We start from the raw sequence: 23,483 nt of genomic DNA on the forward strand, positions 1-23,483 counted from the left end.
CAATTCAGAATTAAAGTTCAGGTCTTTACTCAAGGTCACGAGTCTCCTGCGGCATTTTGCCTTTTCAAAATAAAAGCCTTTTTATTATATGGTTTCAAAATGAAAGTTAAGAAATGCTAATATTTGCTCTTTTCCAGCAGATATTTTCCTTTCAGCATTTTGACCAATGCACATCAGTTTATTCTTTACTCAAACTACTTTCATTCCTTCAATTCTTCCCTTTTTTCAGTCCTTCCATCTTCTCTTCTTTCTCCATAGGAAAAACCTCCTTCAAATATTTCTGCTTTCGTTACACATCATTTACCTTCAGTAATTTTCAGCAATATTTATTGGTTTTAAAACTACACTATATAGTCTTCTACAATTGAACTTTTTTGCTGTTTCATTCTTCCCTTTTTTTGTCTTGAACTCATATTTGATTTTTTGAGTTCGTCCTTCCTTCTCTTCAATCCTACTACGAAATTCCTGCACTTCTTTTATATTAGTTTAACACTTCTTTCTCTAGCAATTTCTACATCATATCATTCTCTTTTCACTCTTTTCAGGAATGTTGGATAGTTTTTTAGCTAAACAAGTTAAGCTTCCAACTCCCAGGTTTACATTTCAGCTTCCAGGATTCTTCAGCATTGTATTTCAGCCCTCAGCTTATTCAGCAATGCATTTCAGCCATTTTCAGCATTGTTGGGCAGCTTCATTCAGCTTTCAGCATTCACACGTATCTTCCGCAGGAAATGCAATTTTCTAGTATACTCCTGATGTTTTTGACCCTCACTTTACACTGAGCTACTAAAAACCCTGGAAAGTCCTGTTCGCCCATTGTCCTTTTGAGGCAGAAACTGCAAAAATGATTCTGCACTAATGTAAGTACTGTAATATAATGTTCTTATTAAGCTTGTAGTGTGAAGTTACTGTAAATGAAGAGATAAAGGCAAGTAGAAAAAGATTGTCTTTGGTTTTATTCCATAACATCAAACCAAACAAAGTTCAGTAGCACAGTAATAATTCATATTATTTATCTGTATCATGGCAGTTGCAACCTGTAAAATTTAGATTGGATTATACTGTAAGATGTTTCAAAGCAAATTTTTTCCACTGCAAATCTGGCTAGCTTATTTTAATGTCATTATGAAACCCTTAGTGCTAGAAATTAAACAGCTTAATTTTTTACCACATGAGGCAATGCAACTGCTACCTTGATTATGTTAAAAAACAAGATAGAAATTATAGGTTTCAGTTAAATGTAAAATAAAAATGTCATATCTTGTGCTTTAAGTCACAAAATGTAACTTGAAGAATCTTCTGTGAAAATGAACACATTGAACATTTGTTGAGTAAATAGATTTGTTCCTTGAAACACCTGACATTTCATGTTGATTAAAAAAATAGCCCATATGGCACCATGTGTTACAAATTAGAAAAATACATTATAATGCAGTTTTTTTGAAAACAGTTATGATTGTATGATAGGACCTACTTCATCACTGGTTGTAGGGTAGATTTAATTGGCAGCAGAATACAAACAGGTATAAAAATAAGTATGTGCTGTAGATCACCAGAACTAAAAGCAGTTTTATTGGTTTCTGTATTTATCGCTGAGACTTTCTGCAGTATAATGTAGCTATGATCTCATGCATTTGTACACTGTATGTGAACTCAGTAATCAATAATCAAAAATACAGTGGTCCCTTAAACAATTCTACAATTCTATAGGTCTACATAATGTATGCAGACCCCCCCCCCCCCTTTTCCCCTAAAAAATAAAAATTCATAATTGTAGTAACCTTGCAGATAAAATAAGGAGAGTCCCAAAGTGGGTTCAGCTGTTTCTGGGTCGACTGGAATGATTTAACGAGCTGTGGGTGTTGGCTGGTCCATTTGCTGCCTTATGTTTTTTGTGTTCATCAGTCGATCTCTGGCAAACACTTAAAACATTTGGTCACACGGCCATGCCTCTTGGTTTCTCTTTCTTCTGCTTTTGAGTTGAGCAGGCCATCCATGTAGTTACCGTACTCGCTGATGGCATCTTCAACACGAGTAATATACAGCCAGCTGATCAGCACACCAAAGAACTAGATAATAAGAGACAGGGAAGCTAAGTGCAGGAAGGAAGTTGCCCTTGTCGGCCACCGTAAAGAAGTGATACAAGGAAAACAATAAGAGGAAAAAAGGAATGACGTGTTTAGAGAATTTTATTTTTTAATTTCCTCTATTTCTCTGAAACAAGAGTTTCTAATTGAAATTGTACAGCTAAAAGAACTGTCAGGCTGCAGGTGCCAGCAGGTCAGAGTCACTGCTTCCACTGCAGAATTTTTGTGTTTTCCAACATAAGTGAATGTGAAATATCGCTGCATGTGCCTGCTCATTCATTAAAAACATGTATTTAATATTTGTATTTAATATTAACTGTGTTTTGTGAAAAGATCAAGTTTGTAGCTGATTTTCATCAAAAGCACATATGGCAGCAATAATTTATTTTGTATTTATTTGCATTTCTTTGGAAATTATATAATAACCATGGGTTGGGTAAGAATTTGTAAAAATCATATAATAAAAATACTATATTTGTTTTAAAGAAAGTCAGAATTATGTCAATATTTTTCATGTCAAATTATACTTTCTCTGAGACACAGGGTTCATCCATCTCATTAAAATGCCAATGAAAAGGAAAATATTTCTGGTGAATGATAAAACTTGTTTCATTTTTAAAGGTGAGTGCTGGTCTAGTAAAAGATTTGTGCGAAGAATTGTATCTTCAGTCCCCCGAACAGAAATATGGGAACTGACCTGTCTTTTATGATGGCAGACTAGATAGATTTTTTGAGGATCAGATCACATTTCATGACAAATTTATTCAGAAAACCGCTGACAAATAGTTTCTGTGTGTCAAGCCAACCAACATCCTATCTTGCTGCCAAGTTATCAGTGAAGTGATTTTGTGTGTCAATGTCAAATCAGTGATTCTCCAGGACTGACTGGAGCACACCACCTTAGCGCAAACATATGGGAGGCTGAGCACACTCAAACTCATTGAGCACACTACTCAAAGTGAGCATATATGCTGTACTCAGTACCAGCTGTGCAGCGCTCATATTATTATGAGAAAATGTCATAATAATGAGAAAAATTGTGTTTGAACAAAATAATGAGAAAAATCATGTTTTAATGTGAATGTACAGTATCTCATAAAATGAGAACATCTTGTTATAACAAGATAGTTGGCAAGCAACTGTGTTGCAACATTTGGCTAACAGCAACTGTTAGTTCGATATTTATGTTAATGTTATCTAAATGGCTACTTATCTTTCCCTTGATTAATAAAAATGGTGTTGAAGTAGTACTAAAAGCTTCATCTTCCACTCGAGTATGTGGAGGTGTGGAGGCACAAGCTAGATGTCAAATTTTGACCTTACAGTGGTATGACAGACCAAACCAAATTTTTTGCATTATAAGGAACGAAGGAATGTTTGAGAAAATTTTGAAACATAAATTTAAGATTTTGCTAGTCAGCAACACAGTAAAGAGAGGACATCTGGCTCCACACCGCTGTCCAGTCTAACAACTCTCGCACAAGGCCCCCAACATGAGGGGAACACTGGGTCAGCTGTCCTGTGCCCTGGGTCAAGAATGTGCCCAAAGTGGCCCACTGGCTTTTAAATAATTGGCTGGTATAATTTGTCAAAAAATGAAAGCTTTATACAGTGGGTACGGAAAGTATTCAGACCTCTTTAAATTTTTCACTCTTTGTGTCTTTGTGCTTTATAGTACTGTATTTGTTCATTACATTTGTATATCTTTACTTTGGTTTGAAACAAACATCAACTGACCACTTTTCCTAATACACAAGGAACTACTGTAAATGTACTGAGCATCATGAATTTTACACTGCTTTAACTGATAGAAGTTATGTCTGTGTTTGTTCATATTCGTACCTGAGGCAGCAGGATCCCTAACAGCAGTCCAGCCATAATCTTATAGTTATCCATCAGCCAGATGAAGAAAGCGTCAGTGCAGCCTCTGGTATAGATGACTTCAATCAAGTCCAAACGCTGAGACACAAAATAATTGTTACTGCTATTCAAGACTTACAATGAAGACCTTAAAAAACACAAGACTCAATCATTTTAGGTGTGCGTTAACAAACATCAGCAGTGCCTCAGATATAGAGAGTGAGGTATCAAGTTATTTGTGGAGATTGGTTTTTTACTTAACTTACTACTTAGCTCAGTGTGGTTCTTAATTCAGTCATGCCAGTAAGGCTTCATAATCTTACCTCTTTTTCCAGCACCTTGTACCCACACATAGTATTGGCCACTTCATTAGACTATAGGGAGAGACAAAGAGAGGGAGAGAGATAAAGTTAAATATGGGAGAAAAACATAAACCTGTGAACAGCTTTCAGTATTAAGGTGAGTCATCAGATTACCATTCTAATATTAGAATATATATTCATATTAACATATTAACGATAGGCTGCCAACCTCCTGTGGTTGTTTGGCACAGGAAGAAGATGATGGGATTAGGGATCACATGTTTTAAGTCTTTATACAAGTTTTATTAATTTTTTTTGCAACTTTTAATGTAGTACTATGTGATGTGCAGTACCCATAATACTGCAAAACAAGTAACTGACATACAGCCTTCTATGATAGATCATGAAATAACCAGAGAAAAACTACAAAAGAGCAAAAAGTAGGAATCTTATTAATCTTATAAATATTTATGAGCTTGACACATAGCAGGTAATGTTGACTGTGTTCCACTTATTCCAGTGGAAAACAGATGGGGACACTTCTTGAACTTCTGTATGAACAAAAAATTTGAGTTTGGATCAAGTGGAGCTTATTGTTGCTTTACCCAGACTTACAATTATAAAGATCATCCTCTTAGCAGTCCGAAGGTAGCTCCTGAGCAACCTGGAGCACTACCCTGGGTAATGGTCCAATTTAAATATACTGCTAAGCAGAAGCCTATGGCTCATTACCTGCATGTTCATGTTTCTTCTTTTCCCCACGCTGCGACACACCGACTGAGAAACTGACTCTGGGAATTGGCAGCTCCATAGTCAAATATGTGAAGTTATAGACTCCAGTGACCATTGTCAAATGAATTCCTTTGGCCAGAGTGGGTGACATTGAATACAGATGTTGAAATCGTTAAGGAGGAGAATAGATGGTGAGATGAAAGACAGCCGAGTGAAAAAGTCAGTGAAGTCACAGAGGAAGGATGAGCTGGTTTTGGGGGGATGGTAGATGATGGTAACTGTGACTGATTACAGGGATGGAGAGGGGGCGGAGAGTGAGGTCATCACGGTGGATGCAATACCTCCTCTTCTATCTTCTATCATGTCCATGTAGTAATATCCGGTTGGTGTAGAGACTCCAGTGACCATAGTCAAATGCAAATAAGGTTAGTAAGGCTAGTAAGAAAGTCACAAACAGCCACCATATCACAGTGGACAAGCTAGATGGTGTGCGTTAACTTGCTATGGCCAAGATGGCACCGCTGTGTATGGCTGGCCGTCTCTCGCTTCTCCTTATGTCTGTTGTGTTGCTATTTTTAGTGTATTACCACCAAATGATCACGTCAGTCCTGGTTTACGACCGTCAAACACTACTAAATCTTCGATCGGCTGCCCATGAAGTGTTTTGGACTTTCCCCTCAGTTTTCAGTGTCATGGAGCTTTCTGGGCCCGACCTACAGCTGTCTGGTTCCAGTTGCGGGATTTTTGGAGGACAAGGAGCCTCGGTTTCGGTATCTGGCGGCTCCCCGACTCCGCCCTCGTGGAATAAATCTTCGACACCTGAAGCTACTGCCCCGTGCCCCGCCAGCTGTTGGATCTCAGGCTCAGAATTTCCCACCAGGTTTGGCTTGCTAAATGTCAGATCGTTGACTAATAAATCTTTCATACTCAGACATTTTGTCACTTCTCATAACATGGATTTCTTCTGTATGAGTGAAACATGGCTTATAGTCAAAGACTGTGGCTCTTTTTGAATTTATGCCACCTGGCTGTGGCTATTTTAATTTTCCAAGGACTTCAGGCAGAGGAGGAGGTATGTCGATTGTTTTTAAGAAGGATTTGAAATGCAAGCAGCCTTCCTTTATATCTACATTTCACAGTTTTGAACTGGCCGTTATTGAAATCGGTCCTGTGTTGTGTGCTGTCACCTATCGGCCTCCTAGATATAAGGATTTTATTAATGACTTTTCTGACTTCTTGTCTGAGATTATGCCGAATTACGACCGTGTCCTCATTCTTGGAGATTTTAATATTCATGTGTGTTGCCCCGATAAACCCTTGGTGAAAGACTTCTTAAATATTGTTGATTCTTTTAATTTGGTGCAGACTGTTATTGGCCCTACACACAAACAAGGCCACACGTTGGACCTTGTTTTTTCTTTTGGCCTGCCCGTGCTCAACTTGGAGATTGGCGACCCAGTATTTTCTGATCATATGCCAGTTTTGTTTGAGATGGGGTTTTCCAGCCCCACCATCAAGATCCCTGCTCCTGCTCGATGCTGCCGGGCATTAAACTCCTCTTCTGTTGGTTGCTTTTCTACGGCTTTCGACTGCCTTGGTCCCCCACCTGCCTCCATCTCCACTCACTCTGACGACTTAACTACCTGGTTTTATTCCTCCTGCCTGTCTGTCCTGGATTCTGGGGCCCCGTTTATGACCAAGCGGCCTAAAATAAAATCTGACCCCTGGCTCAATGGACCCCGGGTTCTCAGGCGGAAGTGTCGCAAAGCTGAACGTACGTGGAGAAAGGACAAACTGCAAGTGTCTCTCCAAATATGGAAGGACTGCTGGCATAACTATCAGAAAACTGTTAAAGAGGCCAGAAGGCTACATTTTCCAAATATTATTTCCTCAAACTGTCAAAACTTATGCATGCTTTTTAATACTATTGATTCTGTTTTTCATGTTCCACAGTCTACATGCTTAGAATTGTCTGTTGAGTTATGTAATGACTTCCTTCAGTTTTCTGTGGATAAGGTTGCCACCATTCTGTTCCTTGCTGTGCTGTTTTTTTTTTGTTCAATTCCAACCAATATCTATGTCACAGCTAGAGGATGTGGTTGGCTCTCTTAATCCCTCAGGCTCCCCTCGCAATCCAGCTCCCCCCTGGTTTTTTAAAGAAGTTTTTCGCTATATTGGCAGATAGGTTCTTAACATTAACAGTAGTCTATCGTCTGGTGTGGTTCCTTCCAATTTCATACATGCGGTAGTGCATCCGCTTATAAAGAAACCTAGTCTTGATCCATCTGTGCTGGCTAACTTTAGACCTATTTCTAGACTACCGTTCTTTTTCAAAGGTTTTAAAAAAAGTTGGGTATCCTCAATTGGGAATGCAGACACACTTTGTGTGACTAGTATGCAGCATAGTGTGTAAAGTGTACTCCTGTATGTTTTGGACACATGACAGGGTCACCGCTCTTCACTATGTCTTCACTATGAGGGGAGACAAAAGGGAATAACAACACCATATAAGGTAATGGTCCGAATTCCTTTTGTGGAAAAGTACTGGTATGTGGGGGGTGGCCATCAGCTATATCTATTCTATAGTTTCCCCCTAAAGCTCAGATCTCTCCGTGTGTCCCATGAGGGTTGATCTCCAGAGCGCTCTGTATAGTTTGAATAAAACCTATAATCAGCTGAACCACCCTAGCTGCCTCTGTGTACTTCCTCATCAACGGACCTGTGTAAAACGTGAGTATTCAACAATTTGGTGGCCCGTACGGGGATGAGGAAAATTGGACTGACTGCCTGAGGAACGCATTGACAATATACTTGGCGCCACACAACGGTGAGCAGGAACCTTTTCATGAATTCTGCATAATTGGCATATTCTAAAATTATAATTGTCAATGTGTGAATCGGGATAGTTATAAATTTGGACGGTTTGGGGTGGTAGGTCGTCATTTCGTGTTGGATCGTTTGACGAAAAAATAAAATAAAACCGTGTAGGATCGGTTAACTTTAAGTTTTTTATTTTCCGGCTGTGGCGGACCCACTAGTTCCCGACGGGGGACTGGCAGAGCTGGGTTGCAAGACCCGGGGAACTGGAAAACCCCGAAATAATACGTCATGTCGGATTGACGGATAAACAAAGGACGCTGTGTTAGATAGGTTGTGTAGAATTTTAGGTTTTAAATATTGTGCATTTGTGTGGATGTCGAGGAAGTTTGAGTGAATCTGTGTTACTGTGAATCAAAGTGTGGGGGGTGAGGACAGTAAGTGTGTGTGTGTGGAAAGCGCCAGAGATAGAGAGAGACAGGAAGTGCAGGGGCGCGAGGTTTGTGAAGACTGAGAGAGAAAGGCGGAAGTGAGAGAAGGTAAGGTAAGTAAGGCTCCGCCTATATTTGGTTCCCTCTACTGGAGGAAGAGGGAATTGTATTATAATTTATTTGGCTCCCTCTGCTGAAACAACTAGGGATTGCAATAACAACTATAGATAGAGCTCCCTCTGGTGAGGAGGGGATAACTATAGATAAAATAAAATAAAATAAATAAAATAAGATAGAATAAAATAAATAAATAAATAATAATAATAACAATAATAATAAACAAATAAATGAAAATAAAAATATATATAATACAAGAATAAATGATAATAAATAAATATAAGAAGAAAAATAAATAATAATAATAGTAAAAACATAAAATAAAGATAGACCACGCATTAAATTGGAACACAGACTCGAATACAACAATGGAAAGACACCTTGACCAACAGGTAAGTGATGAGGAATGGGGCCTGCCTGAAAAATGGGTGAAACTGGAAATTCAAGTGGCATCAACCCTGGCGGCAGGTCGGCTGAAGCAGGGGCAGAAGAATACAAAAGAAGAGATGGAAGAACAATATAGGAAGGAGCTATTGGATTTGATTAAGGAAAAAGGAAGAAACACACAGGATCAAGCTGCCCTGATCCCATGGATATGGGAGAAGGCACATGGACACGAGAAGCGGGCCAAGGAAGCAGGAATGGAAAAAGAAAAAGCTTCCATGTTTCGTAAAGGTAAGTTCAGACAGAAAAAACAGGAAGAGGAGGCAGAGGCCAGTACCTGGATTAATATAGCCCTGCTGTGGCAGAGTACCCAGCATCTACACAAGGATACGACATGGAAGGCCAAAGAGGGAACTGATGAGAAATTGCCGCCACCTTATTTCGTAAGTAGTCCATCGGCACCCTCGGGTCCTACTCTATATCCAGTAATAGAGATCAAAAAAGGAGAACTGCAAGTGCCTGATCTGCCTCAGCCTAGTCCACAGGCCCACCCACAGAAATCAGGCTATAAGGAGTATATCGATTGGGAAACTTTGAAGTTAACTCCCTCTGGAAGTGGACGAAGTTCCCCGGATCACGCGGTAGAACCTGTTCCTTTTGCAGACAGAGCACATACAGAGGGAGGCCCCAGGAACGTTCATATTCAACCACCACCTGAGACAAAGGTAAGTACTGATAGGTGGACGGACCCACAGACATTAGACCAGGAAGTTTTGCTGAAGTTCACCCCACAAAGACAACCAAAGACAGGACAGATAGTCTTCTGGGCGGAAGGAACATGGCGTCCAGAGATAAAGGAGGCTGATGAAGAAGAAATGAACAGCTCAGCTGGAAAGGTGACGGGTAAGCTAGAGGGTCCAGGTCCTAGTGAGAACTACTGTCAAAAGCTCAGATCATGGGGACCCACCTCCCCCCAATCAGTCCACTCAATCCATTGAGGGCAGTGAGGACGAAAAGGACCGATTGGAGGACGGGGAGGTAAACCAACATCATTCTTTTCAAGCACCCTTGTTGGCTTTGGGAGGAAGAGTGAAGTATCGGCCGTACGGGCTCGGGGATGTGCAGGCGTTGGTGGATCAACTTCCCCCAGTGGCAGAGGGAGGAGGTTTGTGGCTTGGCAAATTGAACAAGCTGACCGCAGGGCAGAGATTGGCAATGGGAGACTTTCGGGCGGTTATTCAGAGGTGCCTGACCAGTATAGATGCACGAGACCTTGAGAGGGCAGCAGGGACTTTGCGCCGGCAGGATGAGGAGCCATTTGCGCAATGGGCTGGTGACCTGAGCAGGGTGATTAGAGAAAAATATCCATTACCCACTTCATCCGCCGTGCCCAAATTGGCATGGAACTCGAAAGAAAATCCAAGGACCTTCTTGGATCAGACCAAGGAACTGTGGGTGCGTCATACTGGGTGTCATCCTGGCAAACCAGGGCCCCAGAGGGAGTGGTATAGACAGGCGGTGTTGGAGGGAGTACCGGAGAAGGTAAAAACTGCTATGTGTGACAATCCTGATTTACAGGGGGCTGACTCTGTAGTGTGGGAGAGACATCTGGTGCACCATCTGACTCGTGTTCAGCAACATTGCAAAAGGAAGACGAGCAGAATCAGGGCCTCCAAACTCAGCTTTTAAAAATACAGCTGTCAGAGGCCCGTTAAAAGGGCTAACTCAGACAAAAAGAAGGAGAAAAATGAGGAACCAAAGAAATTGATGTGGCAATGGGGAATGGATGCTCTGGAATCCCCGGACCTGTTTCCCATACCGCCCTGGGAGCCGAATCGCCATCTATCGGTGAACAGAGGGGGGCTACAGGGGAGCTCCGAGGGGGGAATGGATGGAGAGGACGCGGGGAGCGTGGGGGCCCACCTCGAGGCACTTCAAATGTATGCTTCCTATGTGGGGACACAGAACATTGGGTAAAAGACTATCCTCACAGAGGTTACTTCGCCCGAGGAAGAGCCCGGGGGGGACAGGGTGCCGATTCGTATCGTGGACAAGGTGGCCCTCCATCCTACAACATGCCAGTGATGGACTGGGGATCTCCCGTGACCTGGGATGATCCCTACCAAGAATGATACACCCCATCGAGAGGCCCGGACAGCAGTAAAACTACGGCAGATCCGCTGCTGCCCGTGATGGTCAATTACATGAAGTTGTCGTTTTTAGTCGACATTGGGGCAACATGCTCCACTTTGAACACCACTTCAGAATCTATGCTGTTGAGGCAGACTACCACAGTTATGGGCTTCTCGGGGAAGAAACAGACTCTGCCGGTGACACTGCCACTACTCACACAAGTGGGCCACCAGTGTGTCTGCCACACTTACATCTACTCTCCGGGCACTCCTGTCAACCTCCTGGGCAGGGACTTACTGATCAAACTGGGGGCGACTATTCTCTGCTCCCTTGAAGGACTGAGTGTGACTCTACCTGATGGCACATGCTTGCCTTGTGCCCGGTATTCTACCGGGGAATGTGCGCAGTTCCTACTTAGACCCTCTGAAGAAGAGGGAGCAGATATTTACTGGGCTAAACTTTGCCCTGAACCACCAGACCAGGGAGGCATCTGGTCAGCATTTCAAAGGTGGCGCCCCTGGATCTCGCTCCTTGACCCCTACGTCCCTCCCCCGGACCCTCTCCATGTTACCCTCTTCTATGAAAGGCTCCAAACCGATTGGTACAGGGAAGAGTTCGATCAGGTCGTAGGAGATTCTTGGAGCATCGATACGGAAAATATTTATGTGGCACCAGAAGGTGTGGCGGCAGCGGTGAAGCTGCTCCCGGAACAACAACAGTGGTATTAAATGGAGGAGGACTCTGCACCCCATGTGTCTCTCGCACTACACCCAAGTCGTGAGGCCAAAGAATTGGGAGGTATCGTTAAGAGGGCATTGGCTCACTCAGACTGGAAGCCCACCTCAATACCGCAGGTCTCATACGCTCCCACTATACAGACTTTTATGTAGACAATCTCTTGCTGGCGGCGCCATCTGTGACTGCCTGCATACAGGCCACTAAGACAGTCTTGATGCTTCTGGTAGAGAGGGGTTTCAAGGTTAGTAAACAGAAACTTCAAACTTGCAGAAGACAAGTCTCTTTTCTGGGGCGTTTGATCTCTCAAAAGGGGGCAGGATTGTCCCCTGCCCATAGATCCACCATACTGCACCACCCCAAGCCCCTGCTGGTAAAGGACATGCTCTCCTTCCTTGGCCTTACAGGGTACAGCCGCTCCTATGTCCCGGATTACACCAACCTCACGAGCCCCCTCCGACGGATGGTGAAAGACCAAGGTCTGAGGAACCTCTCCGCCCACCTTGTTTGGACGACGGAGGCAGAGCAAAACTTTATCCGCCTTAAACAAGAACTGGCTACAGCAGCTGAGTTGGCCATTCCGGATTATTCATTCCCATTCTTTTTGGATGTCTCTGTCACAGACGCAGTGGCCAATGGCGTCCTGTTCCAGAAAAAAGGGGGAGAGAGGAGAATTCAGATGTATACCAGTGTAATGCTGGATACATTGGAGAAAAGACACCATGCCTGTATACAACACGTAGCAGCCGTGGCACAGATTATCCAAAAAAACCGCTCACATCATGTTGGGACAGCCCAAATGTTGAAGAACCTAGAGCAATGGTGGCATCCATATCTCAAAGATATGGCCAGAGAGTTGGTCAGGGAATGTGACATCTGCACTAAGTACAACACCAGAGGGTACAGGTACGTACTGATGTGTGTGGATGTGTATTCAGGGTGGCCAGAAGCGTGGCCCGCCAAGAGGGAAGACAGTAACACGGTAATTAAATGTCTGATAAATTATTATATCCCCAAACCATGGCTTCCCAGAGAAAATTAGGTCAGATAATGGGACGCATTTTAAGAATCAGGATTTGCAGAAAGTGGAGGCCATGATGGGGTTGAAACATGGGTTTGGAATGGTGTATCATCCACAGTCTCAAGGAAAGGTGGAAAGGATGAATCAAACTGTAAAAATCAAATTGGCAAAAATCTGTGCACAGACCAAATTGAACTGGGTTGATGCATTGCCATTGGCACTCATGTCCATATGCTGTTCTGTTAACCAATCCACTGGGTTTACCCCTTTCGAACTCCAAACAGGGAGACCTTTTCCAGGGCCCCACACCACTACCCCAGTAACCATTGTAGAGAATGAGGGTCTGTCAGCCAAAGCATATTTTAACTTTCTGCAAGCTCTCGTTTCAGCTTTCTCACATTGGGTGGCGGACCAGCAGGGCGACGGAACACAAACTCCACCCGATGCTGACTGGGTGCTGCTGAAGGTCATCAAAAGGAAGTGGGCAGAGCCACGGTGGACAGGACCCTACCAGGTGACAGAGAGAACATCCCACGCAGTGAGGTTAACGGGGAAAGGGGACACCTGGTACCACTGGTCGCAGTGTGCACCAGGAGAACCGCCATCTAGATCTCTGACCAAGGTCCAGGAAGATCTCCAACAACTCGGTTGAGGCAGAGAAGGACCCTCCTCAGAAAGGGGCAGAATAATCCCCGGGGAGCGAGTCAGGTACTGAGATAGTCCACCCTCAGTCCGAAGAAAGAAGAAGCCGTCTGAAAAGGGAGGGGGTGAGAAAGAGCGCCCCTCTCCGGTGTTTATGTGTGGTAGTTTTAGTTGTTGATTTATTTAGTTTATTGTGTATGTTTAGCCATTATTAGATAGTTTAGTTAACAATTGGGGAGTTAAAGCGAAGATGTTTGGATTTAGGAAGGTATTGGGGGTCCTTACGACCCTGACTGTAATGATTGCTGTTTTGAGTTTGGTCTGTATTTGTAGGCATACTGGTCACATGTGGGTGTTGCTGCATTCCCTGTATGAGATCCCTGGCACTTCGGGTAATTTCATCCGCAATAGAGAGGCAGGACCCGAAGGTCCTCATGCCTTTATTGGCTACTGATCCTGATGATGTAAATAGTGGTGTTGCCATACTAAGGCCTATTGATATGTGATCAAAAGGGGGATATCAAATTTTAACATTTACATAGTGGGGGTGGGCTCTTAGGAGAGCCCAAAAGGGGGAATTGTGGGAATGCAGACACACTTTGTGTGACTAGTATGCAGCATAGTGTGTAAAGTGTACTCCTGTATGTTTTGGACACGTGACAGGGTCACCGCTCTTCACTATGTCTTCACTATGAGGGGAGACAAAAGGGAATAACAACACCATATAAGGTAATGGTCCGAATTCCTTTTGTGGAAAAATACTGGTATGTGGGGGGTGGCCATCAGCTATATCTATTCTATAGTTTCCCCCTAAAGCTCAGATCTCTCCGTGTGTCCCATGAGGGTTGATCTCCAGAGCGCTCTGTATAGTTTGAATAAAACCTATAATCAGCTGAACCACACCAGCTGCCTCTGTGTACTTCCTCATCAACGGACCTGTGTAAAACGTGAGTATTCAACACAATCCAGTTTTAAACCACGCCACAGCACGGAGTCAGCTTTAATTAAGGTTTTTATTGATATTTTCACTTGTTCTGATACTGGCGATTTTGTGGTTCTTATTCTTCTCGATTTATCTGCTGCCTTTGACACAGTTGACCACCACATTTTGATTTCTTGCCTGCATGATGTTGTGGGTATCCGTGGTCTTGCATTGGAGTGGTTTAGATCTTACTTGACAGCTAGAACTTTCTCTGTGGGTCTTGCCGGCTTTGAACCCTCCTCTGCTCCTTTTTCCTCCAGGGTTCCCCAGGGTTCAGTTTTGGGGCTTTTGCTTTTTTCCCTCTACTTGCTTCCTCTGGGTTTCATCTTCAGACAACAAGGCATATCATTTCCATTGTTATGCAGATGATACCCAGGTTTATTTTCCGTTGAAACAAAAGGAGGGTTTTTTAATTGCACATTTGCTTGCATGTCTTGATGACATTAAAGCCTGGATGGCGTTAAATTTTCTTCACTTTAATGATGCAAAGACGGAAGTAATGCTGGTTGGCTCTAGTGCTTCCAGTGAATCTTCCGGTGTTGTTTCGTGATGTGCTGTCTAGAACTGGAAACAGTAGACTACTGTAGACTGGTAGCAGTAGACTACTGTCCAGGATGGAGTCGCTGAGCCAGGTCTCAGTAAAACACAGAGCAGCAGAATGTGAGAAGTGAAGAGTTAGTCCATTTGAAGAGAAGCAGTTCCTTTTGTTTGTTGGCTAGTAAGTGGAAATTCACCAGACAGGTAGACGGGAGCGGTGTTCAGGTCCTTCATTGTCGTAGTTTGACAAGGGCTCCGGCACATTTTCCACTATGTTGTTTCCTCCAGCTGGCACAGAGTTGCTGCACCTTCATCTAAGATCGCCCAACAACTTTCAGCATCAATGATGATGGAAGATTGTTTAGAGACATTTGCCTGAGAAAAACATAGCAATAGAGTACACAACCAAGGTTGCCATCCGTGGCACTATCTTGGAACCAAATTGTACGTTAATAATTGATTTTAGGGGCACTATGATATTATCAGTGGTAATAAAATTGCTTCTTTTATTATAATTGAACCGAAGAAGAAAAAAGTCATTGATGATGCAATGTAATACAGAGATAGATTAGTAGCAGCAGTAATTCTATCAGAAGGACTAGAAATTGGGGTAACACTATCAAAGGAAACGCAAGCCACATTGAGTATATGGTATAAAAGTAGGAGCAAAAACAGTAGCAGGTTATAGCACTTTATTAACATTATAGCAGTAATAATAATAAAATAAAAGGGATGCTTACTTTGGTAGTAATGCAGCAGGTATACGGGACACCACAGGCCAGCGGACCAGGTGCAGAACAATTGTGGTACATGTTGACTGTCCAGTCTTTATACTCCTGACCTCCACAACACTTAAACTGATAGAGAAATATGGCAAAGGAGTGCGGGAATTTAAAAAAGCAGCAAAGAGAAGATAATATTAAGAATGAGAAGGAAGAAAGCAACAGACGTGTGGCAGGAATGAAATAGATTAAACAATATTGTAATCAGCATTATTTCTGCAGTGCTAGAACAATGCCAGTAACATTTTATGATAAAAACGAGCCATTATTAATGACAATGAGAATTAATTAACTAATTCATAATTATTATTATATCTTAAGGTCTTTACACACCAGCAATTATTTTGAGTGTCAATAATATTTTTCGATCCATTTCACATCAATGACAGAATTTTGCTGAGTGAATAACAGCATTTGGTGTTTTCGCCCCTAGGTCGATTTTACCTACTTTTCACTAGCAACAGGAGCACCTCTGACCAGTCACAATGCTTGTTGGAACATCACTTATAAACATTCAACCTGGTGGACCATCTTATTAACTTTGTTTTAGCTAAAGCCGAGGAATCCTTTTTTTGTAGCACAACTTTTTAGAAGCTGTAGTTGTATATCTTGTCTGATGTGAACATCTGTGGTGCATTTACTTCGCCTTCGAATCTTTCGCTTTTTCATGTTTATTTCGTGTCGTTGCTGATGTGTAAAGGCCTTATGTTTGACAAAATCAATGTACAGGTAGGCGTAGCACTAGGTGATATGCTTGAAAGCATTATTATGAAGTATGATATGAAATTATATAAAAAGTATACATTATAGTATATAATATTTAATCAACTTCAATGAATACGCCAACATGGCAAATTAATTAAAAACTTTTTTTTAATCACAATTTGGAAATCTGCAAATCTATAGACGGACACCATGTTACACTGATCTCTGACCGACCTGCCTGTTTTATTTCTCACTTACTTGTAAATGCTGTATGAATTTTTTCTAGTATAATTATTTTATTAGTATTGTTATGTTTTGTTTCTCAACACTTTATTTTGCTTTTATTCTTTGGTACCTGAATATCCCTGCCAAAGGATCTACACAGTGCTTCATAAGCTTCCTAAAATGTAAATCCAACTGCCCACAATACATCAAAACTTATATATATTATATAACACTCGTATATTCTGTTTTAAGTCAGTGGTAAATTTGTCATACAAACTATTTTGTCTCCCTTATCAGGAGTGAAAGTATATGCATGCAGAACAGGATGTTCTCAATTCAATTAACACTAAGCTCTATGTGTCCTCTTGCTCACATTAAAGAAGATCAAATTTATATTTTCATTATTGAAAATTGAATAATTAAAGACATTCATAACATTCTTACTAGAAACTGTACTTGACAATATTTACAGCATAGTAGCTAGAGTGAATGAAGCAGGAGGTGTGCTGTTTGTTCCTTAATATACAAATTATATGTAGAGTATTTAGTAACCTGCTAGCAAACAAAATACAATTACTTACTTACCATTACTAATACAGGGACAAATAAATGAGCTCTTGTTGAGCTATCTAAAGAAAGACAGCTACAGTTGGTTTTGGCTAGGAGCTATTTTTATACAATTCCAATCTTTTTTCAAAAATAAAAAAAGACACTTATGAGGCCAGAGGGCAGAGATGATGATACAGTTTTTGCTCTAGAGTTGAACATTCTCTCCATTCATTTCATTGTTGAAACAGCATTCACACTAATTACATAGTCCTAACAAGGACATTTTCTCCACATCAAATATTAGGTTAACAATAGTCCTTTATATAAACTGAGATATAAAAAGAGGTGATCAATGACGATTGTCCAAGGCATTAACAATATCATTTAGTACACATATTACAGCCGTTGTTGGACTGTGGCATGAGCTACATCCTGATATATTTACTGTATATAGCTGAGGATATAATAGAGTTTTGATCTCTAGAAACAATTTTGAGCTTATATATAGTCTCCAGGTTTTGCGAAGTAGAACAATTTTCTCTTTAAGGGCATTTTGACTTTGCATAGCAATAACGTTAACTGGATACAGCTGTTATTAATATTATTTGTGCATGTAATTTTTTTTTATACAGCACCTTTCACAGATAAAATCACAGTAAAATGCTAAATAAAATCACATAAGTGCTTAAATAAAGGACAACACACATGCAGATAAACACATAGAATGATAAGACATAAAAATAGACAGCCATAAAACCCTAGTCTAACTAAAAGCCTGTTTAAAAAGCAGATTCCGAAGGTGCGGCCAGATGGACAGGCCCAAGGTACCAATATTTGTTTGACATGAGGAATCTTCATTTCTGGGACAATTATTAGTACTTCTGTCTTATCAGAATTCAATTTCAAATAGTCTGAACTGAGCCACTGTTCAGGGTGTCATCTGCATAAAAGTGATAAAAAACATTTCTGAACTGACTAATTAATTCAATTCAATTCAATTTTATTTGTATAGTGCCAAATCACAATACAAATCATCTCAAGGCACTTTACAAAAACTAAAACTAAAAACCCAACAATTCCCTTATGAGCAAGCACTTGGCGACAGTGGAGAGGAAAAACTCCCTTTAACGGAAGAAAAAACCTCCAGCAGAACCGGGCTCAGTTTGGGCCTCGACCGGTTGGGGTGAGTGGATAGAGCAGAGAGAAAAAAACAGCAACAATAAACAGACACTGCAGGTTGGTGGGACCAGTAACTGCACATCAGCGATATACAGCTCCAGGACCAGGGACACCTGCAGAAGGTACAGAGAGAACAGAGAGAGAGGGAGAGAGGACAAACTAGGGGAGAGAGAGAGCACAAGGTTAGTAACATTCAATGGTGGAATATACATGAGGTGGGAGGAGAGAAGAGAGGGGAGGAGCTTGATAACTAAAGGCTCTGCCTCCCATTCTGCTTTTGGAAACTCTGGGAACCACAAGTAGACCTGCACTCTGAGAGCGAAGTGGTCTATTGGGATAATATGGTACTATGAGGTCTTTGAGGTATGAAGGAGCTTGATTATGAAGGGATTTGAATGTGAGAAGAAGGATTTTAAATTCTATTCTATATTTTACAGGGAGCCAATGAAGAGAAGCCAATATAGGAGAAATATGATCTCTCTTGCTAGTTCCTGTCAGGACTCTGGTTGCGGCATTCTGGATTAATTGGAGGCTTTTTATGGAGATATTGGGACATCCAGATAGTAATGAGTTACAGTAATCTAGCCTTGAGGTAACAAATGCATGGACTAGTTTTTCTGCATCATTTTGAGACAGGATGTTCCTAATTTTGGAAATGTTGCGCAGGTGAAAGAATGCAGTTCTAGAGATTTGTTTTATGTGTGAGTTAAAGGACATGTCCTGGTCAAAAATAACTCCAAGGTTTTTCAAAGTAGTGCTAGAGGCCAGGGTTATGCCATCTAGAGTAGCTATAATTTGAGAAAAGTTATTTCTGAGATTTTTTGGCCCAAATATAATGACTTCTGTTTTCTCCGAGTTTAAAAGTAAAAAGTTACTGGTCATCCAGGCCTTGATGTCAGTTAGACAAGCTTGAAGTCTGGTTAACTGGTTTGTGTTAACAGGTTTAATAGATAGATATAACTGAGTGTCATCTGCATAGCAGTGGTAATTAATAGAGTGCTTCCTAATGACATAGCCTAAAGGAAGCATGTACAGGGTGAACAGAATCGGTCCTAGCACGGAGCCTTGTGGAACTCCATAACTAACTTTTGTTCGTGTGGAAGGTTCATCATGGACATGAACAAACTGGAATCTGTCCAATAAATAGGATTGGAACCATTTTAACGCTGTTCCTCTGATACCAATCACATGCTCCAGTCTGTGTAATAAGATGTTGTGGTCAATGGTGTCGAATGCAGCACTAAGGTCTAGGAGGACAAGTATAGAAACAAGTCCATTATCTGAGGCTAAGAGAAGATCGTTGGTAACTTTCAACAGTGCTGTTTCTGTTCTATGATGTGCTCTAAATCCTGATTGAAAATCTTCAAATAGTTCATTCCTGTGTAAGTGGTCTGATAGCTGCTTAGCAACAGCTTTTTCTAGGATTTTAGAAATAAATGGCAGGTTGGATATTGGTCTATAATTAGCCAAGACTCCTGGATCAAGACTAGGCTTTTTGAGTAAAGGTTTGATTACTGCAGTTTTAAAGGCCTGTGGTACGTAGCCTGATACTAGAGATAAATTTACCAAGTCCAATAAAGATGAGTTCATTAATGGCAGGGTGCCTTTAAGCAGTCTAGTCGGGATGGGGTCTAAGAGACACGTTGATGATTTCGATGAAGCAACTACTGATGTAAATTCAGAGAGATCTTTTCTGGACACAGTTTGTAAATGGGACTGTCCTTTACTTGTTCTTTTACAACATTGTTCCCAATAAGTTTCCCTGGTCCTCCCCTTTCTCTCATATTTCGAACCAGGACTCTGTCACCTGGATGCAGAACAGCCCCTTTTACATGACGGTCGTAGTATCTCTTGCCTCGCCTGCTGGATTGCTGACTATTCTCAGCTGCAATTCAGTAGGCTTCCTTCATTCTCGCAGCCCATTTTTCAGCATAACCTTGTGGTGTTTCATTGTTCTTGTTTTTGGGAGAACAAAACACTAAATCTATTGGGAGGCAGGGATGACGCCCAAACATGAGAGTGAGGTGAGAAGCCTGTAGCTTCATGCCTAGTGCAGTTGTATGCGTGCACTACCTGTGGTAGTTCCAGTGGTAGTTCCAGTTAGTCTTTTTCTTCTCTTCCAATGTCCTTAACATTTGGAGTAGTGTCTGGTTGAATCTCTCTGCTGGGTTTCCCTGTGGATGGTATGGAGTGGTTCTGGAGTGGGAAATTCCAGTCAGCTGTTGCAGATTTTTGAACAGGGCATTCTCAAACTTTCGTCCTTGGTCGTGGTGCAACCTGGCTGGGAATCCAAACCTAGAAATAAAGGCACTAAATATTTTCTCTGCAGCTGTTCTTCCTGACTTATTTCGTGTTGGGTACACTTGGGCAAATCTAGTGAAATGGTCTATGACTACCAAAATATACTCATATCCACCCTTACTCTGTTCCAAATGAATGTAGTCTATGGAAACCAACTCTAGAGGTGCACTGGTGGTGATGCTCCCCATTGGCGCTCTGTCATGGGTCACTGGTCATTTTTGCTTGATGCAGGGACACTGCTGAGTAATATAGACCTCAATTTCCTTTTTCATATAGGGCCAACAGAAACGGTCCCTCGCCAGCCCAGTAACTTTTTCTGACCCCAAATGACCTATGTCGTCGTGGAGATGCTTCAGTACCAGAGGTCGATATTCAACAGGTAAGACAAGTTGTTTTCGCTCACCGGTCACCCTCACACACTCCAGATGCAGTTTTCCACATTCATACATAAGTCTTTTAACAGGCCCACTTGCTCTCTGCCTGTCATCACTTGTCAGCTTGCTTTGTGTTTCTTTCAGTTTGATTATCTCACCTATGTTTGGATCCGACCGCTGAGCTTTGATTAACTCACTATGGCTGATAGGTGGTAATGGTGTAATTACTGGGGGATCTGAGCTTTGTGCCAGGTTGAGGACAGGTTGAGGACTGCAACATAAGCGATGTCACGCCTCTTGGCGGCCTTTCTTCCCTCCCAGGTGGTGTTAACAACATCCTTCGTGAGCTCCTCAGTACACTCCTCAACATAACTGTCAATGTCCAGTGGAAGGCATCAGCATCCACATTGATTTTTCCTGGTCTGTACTTGATTGTTAAATCTGAAGACAGCAAGCTCTCCCACCCACCTGTGGCCTGCTGCATTGAGTTTGGCAGTGCTCATCACATATGTCAGAGGATTATTGTCTGTATGCACCATGAAATGTGGGGCATAAAACAAATAATCCCTAAATTTTTCACACAAGGCCCACTTTAAGGCTACAAACTCCAGTTTGCCAGAATGGTAACAGAATGGTAACTGACAGAATGGTGAAAGGATACCAATAAGCTGCTCTAGGATGTTTTGGTGGGCTTCTGTCCACTGAAAAGGGGTTTTTGAGAGCAGCTGAGCTCCTTCGCCATTTTTAAGCTTTCCCTATGTCCCTCCAGGGGCCCCCTTCACTTGCAATAGTGCATATATGGGTTTTGCAATGCGGGAAAATTCTTGTATGTACATCCGGTAATAACTCAGGAACCCAAGTAACTTACGGACTTCTCCCACTGTAGTGGGTTTCTTCTCCCTCAGTGACACTACAGCCTCAATGTCTTTTGGATCTACCCTCACACCACTAGCTGATAACAGACTCCCCACGTACTGAACTTCCTGTTTGAACAGCTCGCATTTTGTAGGCCGGAGCTTAACACCATGGCACTGAAGGGCTCTTGGGACCCGACGGAGTACACTGACATGATCGGTAACGGATGTGGAGTAACAGAGAATGTTGTCGAGGTAAGGGATAGAGCAGTCGTCACGCAGGGTGTCGAGCATCTCCTCCATGCTGCGTTGAAAGGCAGCAGGGACATTGCACAGACCAAATGGTATCCTTACTCATTCAAAGAGTCCAATATCCAACCTGCCATTTATTTCTAAAATCCTAGAAAAAGCTGTTGCTAAGCAGCTATCAGACCACTTACACAGGAATGAACTATTTGAAGATTTTCAATCAGGATTTAGAGCACATCATAGTACAGAAACAGCACTGTTAAAAGTTACCAACGATCTTCTCTTAGTCTCAGATAATGTAGTTATGGAGTTCCACAAGGCTCTGTGCTAGGACCGATTCTGTTCACCCTGTACATGCTTCCTTTAAGCTATGTCATTAGGAAGCACTGTATTAATTACCACTGCTATGCAGATGACACTCAGTTGTATCTATCTATTTAACCTGTTAACACAAACCAGTTAACCAGACTTCAAGCTTGTCTAACTGGATGGCCTGGATGACCAGTAACTTTTTACTTTTAAACTCAGAGAAAACAGAAGTCATTGTATTTGGGCCAAAAAATCTCAGAAATAACATTTCTAAAATTATAGCTACTTTAGATGGCATAGCCCTGGCCTCCAGCACTACTGTGAAAAACTTTGGAGTTATTTTTGACCTGGACATGTCCTTTAACTCACACATAAAACAAATCTCTAGAACTGCATTCTTTCACCTGCGCAACATTGCCAAAATTAGGAACCTCTTGTCTCAAAATGATGCAGAAAACTAGTCCATGCATTTGTTACCTCAAGGCTAGATTACTGTAACTCATTACTATCTGGATGTCCCAGTATCTCCATAAAATCCTCCAGTTAATCCAGAATGCCGCAGTCAGAGTCCTGACAGGAAATAGCTGATTGTGCAATAGGAAGAGAGATCATATTTCTTCTATATTAGCTTCTCTTCATTGGCTCCCTGTAAAATACAGAATAGAATTTAAAATCCTTCTTCTCACATACAGATCCCTTCATAATCAAGCTCCTTCATACCTTAAAGGCCTCATAGTACCATATTATCCCAATAGACCACTTCGCTCTCAGAGTGCAGGTCTACTTGTGGTTCCCAGAGTTTCCAAAAGCAGAATGGGAGGCAGAGCCTTTAGTTATCAAGCTCCTCTCCTGTAGAACCAGCTCCAAGCCTGGGTTCAGGAGGCAGACACTCTCTGTACTTTTAAGGCTAGACTTAAAACCTTCCTCTTTGACAAAGCATATAGTTAGGGCTGGCTTCAGGCAACCCTGAACCATCCCTTAGTTATGCTGCTATAGGCCTAGACTGCCTGAGGACCATCGGTGCACTGAGCTCCCCTACCCTGAACGAGGATACTGAACCAGCTGTGGCCACCCAGGGTGTCCAAGAGATCCTGGATACGGGACAGTGGGTTGCGGTCTGGTACCGTTTTCTCGTTCAACCGCCTGTAATCGATACAGAGCCTGAGAGTTCCATCC

At 41.9% G+C, this 23,483-nt stretch overlaps 1 protein-coding gene across 2 annotated transcripts in view; it reads right to left on the reverse strand.

The window, feature by feature from the left end:
• Window positions 1-1,751: 1,751 nt before the first annotated feature.
• Window positions 1,752-23,483, reverse strand: part of tspan15 (tetraspanin 15) — a 64,449-nt gene continuing 42,717 nt past the window's right edge. The window contains exons 5-8 of one of the 2 annotated variants that reach the window (XM_026294042.1): window positions 15,521-15,637; window positions 4,271-4,321; window positions 3,930-4,046; window positions 1,752-2,069 (exon numbers count right to left, since the gene is read on the reverse strand). In XM_026294042.1, the coding sequence (XP_026149827.1) occupies window positions 1,902-2,069; window positions 3,930-4,046; window positions 4,271-4,321; window positions 15,521-15,637 (453 nt within the window). In that variant the 3' untranslated portion in view covers window positions 1,752-1,901. Of the gene's footprint in view, window positions 2,116-3,929; window positions 4,047-4,270; window positions 4,322-15,520; window positions 15,638-23,483 lie in introns of both variants that reach the window. The other variant, XM_026294043.1, reaches the window with a different exon arrangement.

The sequence above is a fragment of the Mastacembelus armatus genome, chromosome 3 (assembly GCF_900324485.2).
Source record: "Mastacembelus armatus chromosome 3, fMasArm1.2, whole genome shotgun sequence".
Classification (NCBI taxonomy): Eukaryota; Metazoa; Chordata; class Actinopteri; order Synbranchiformes; family Mastacembelidae; genus Mastacembelus; species Mastacembelus armatus.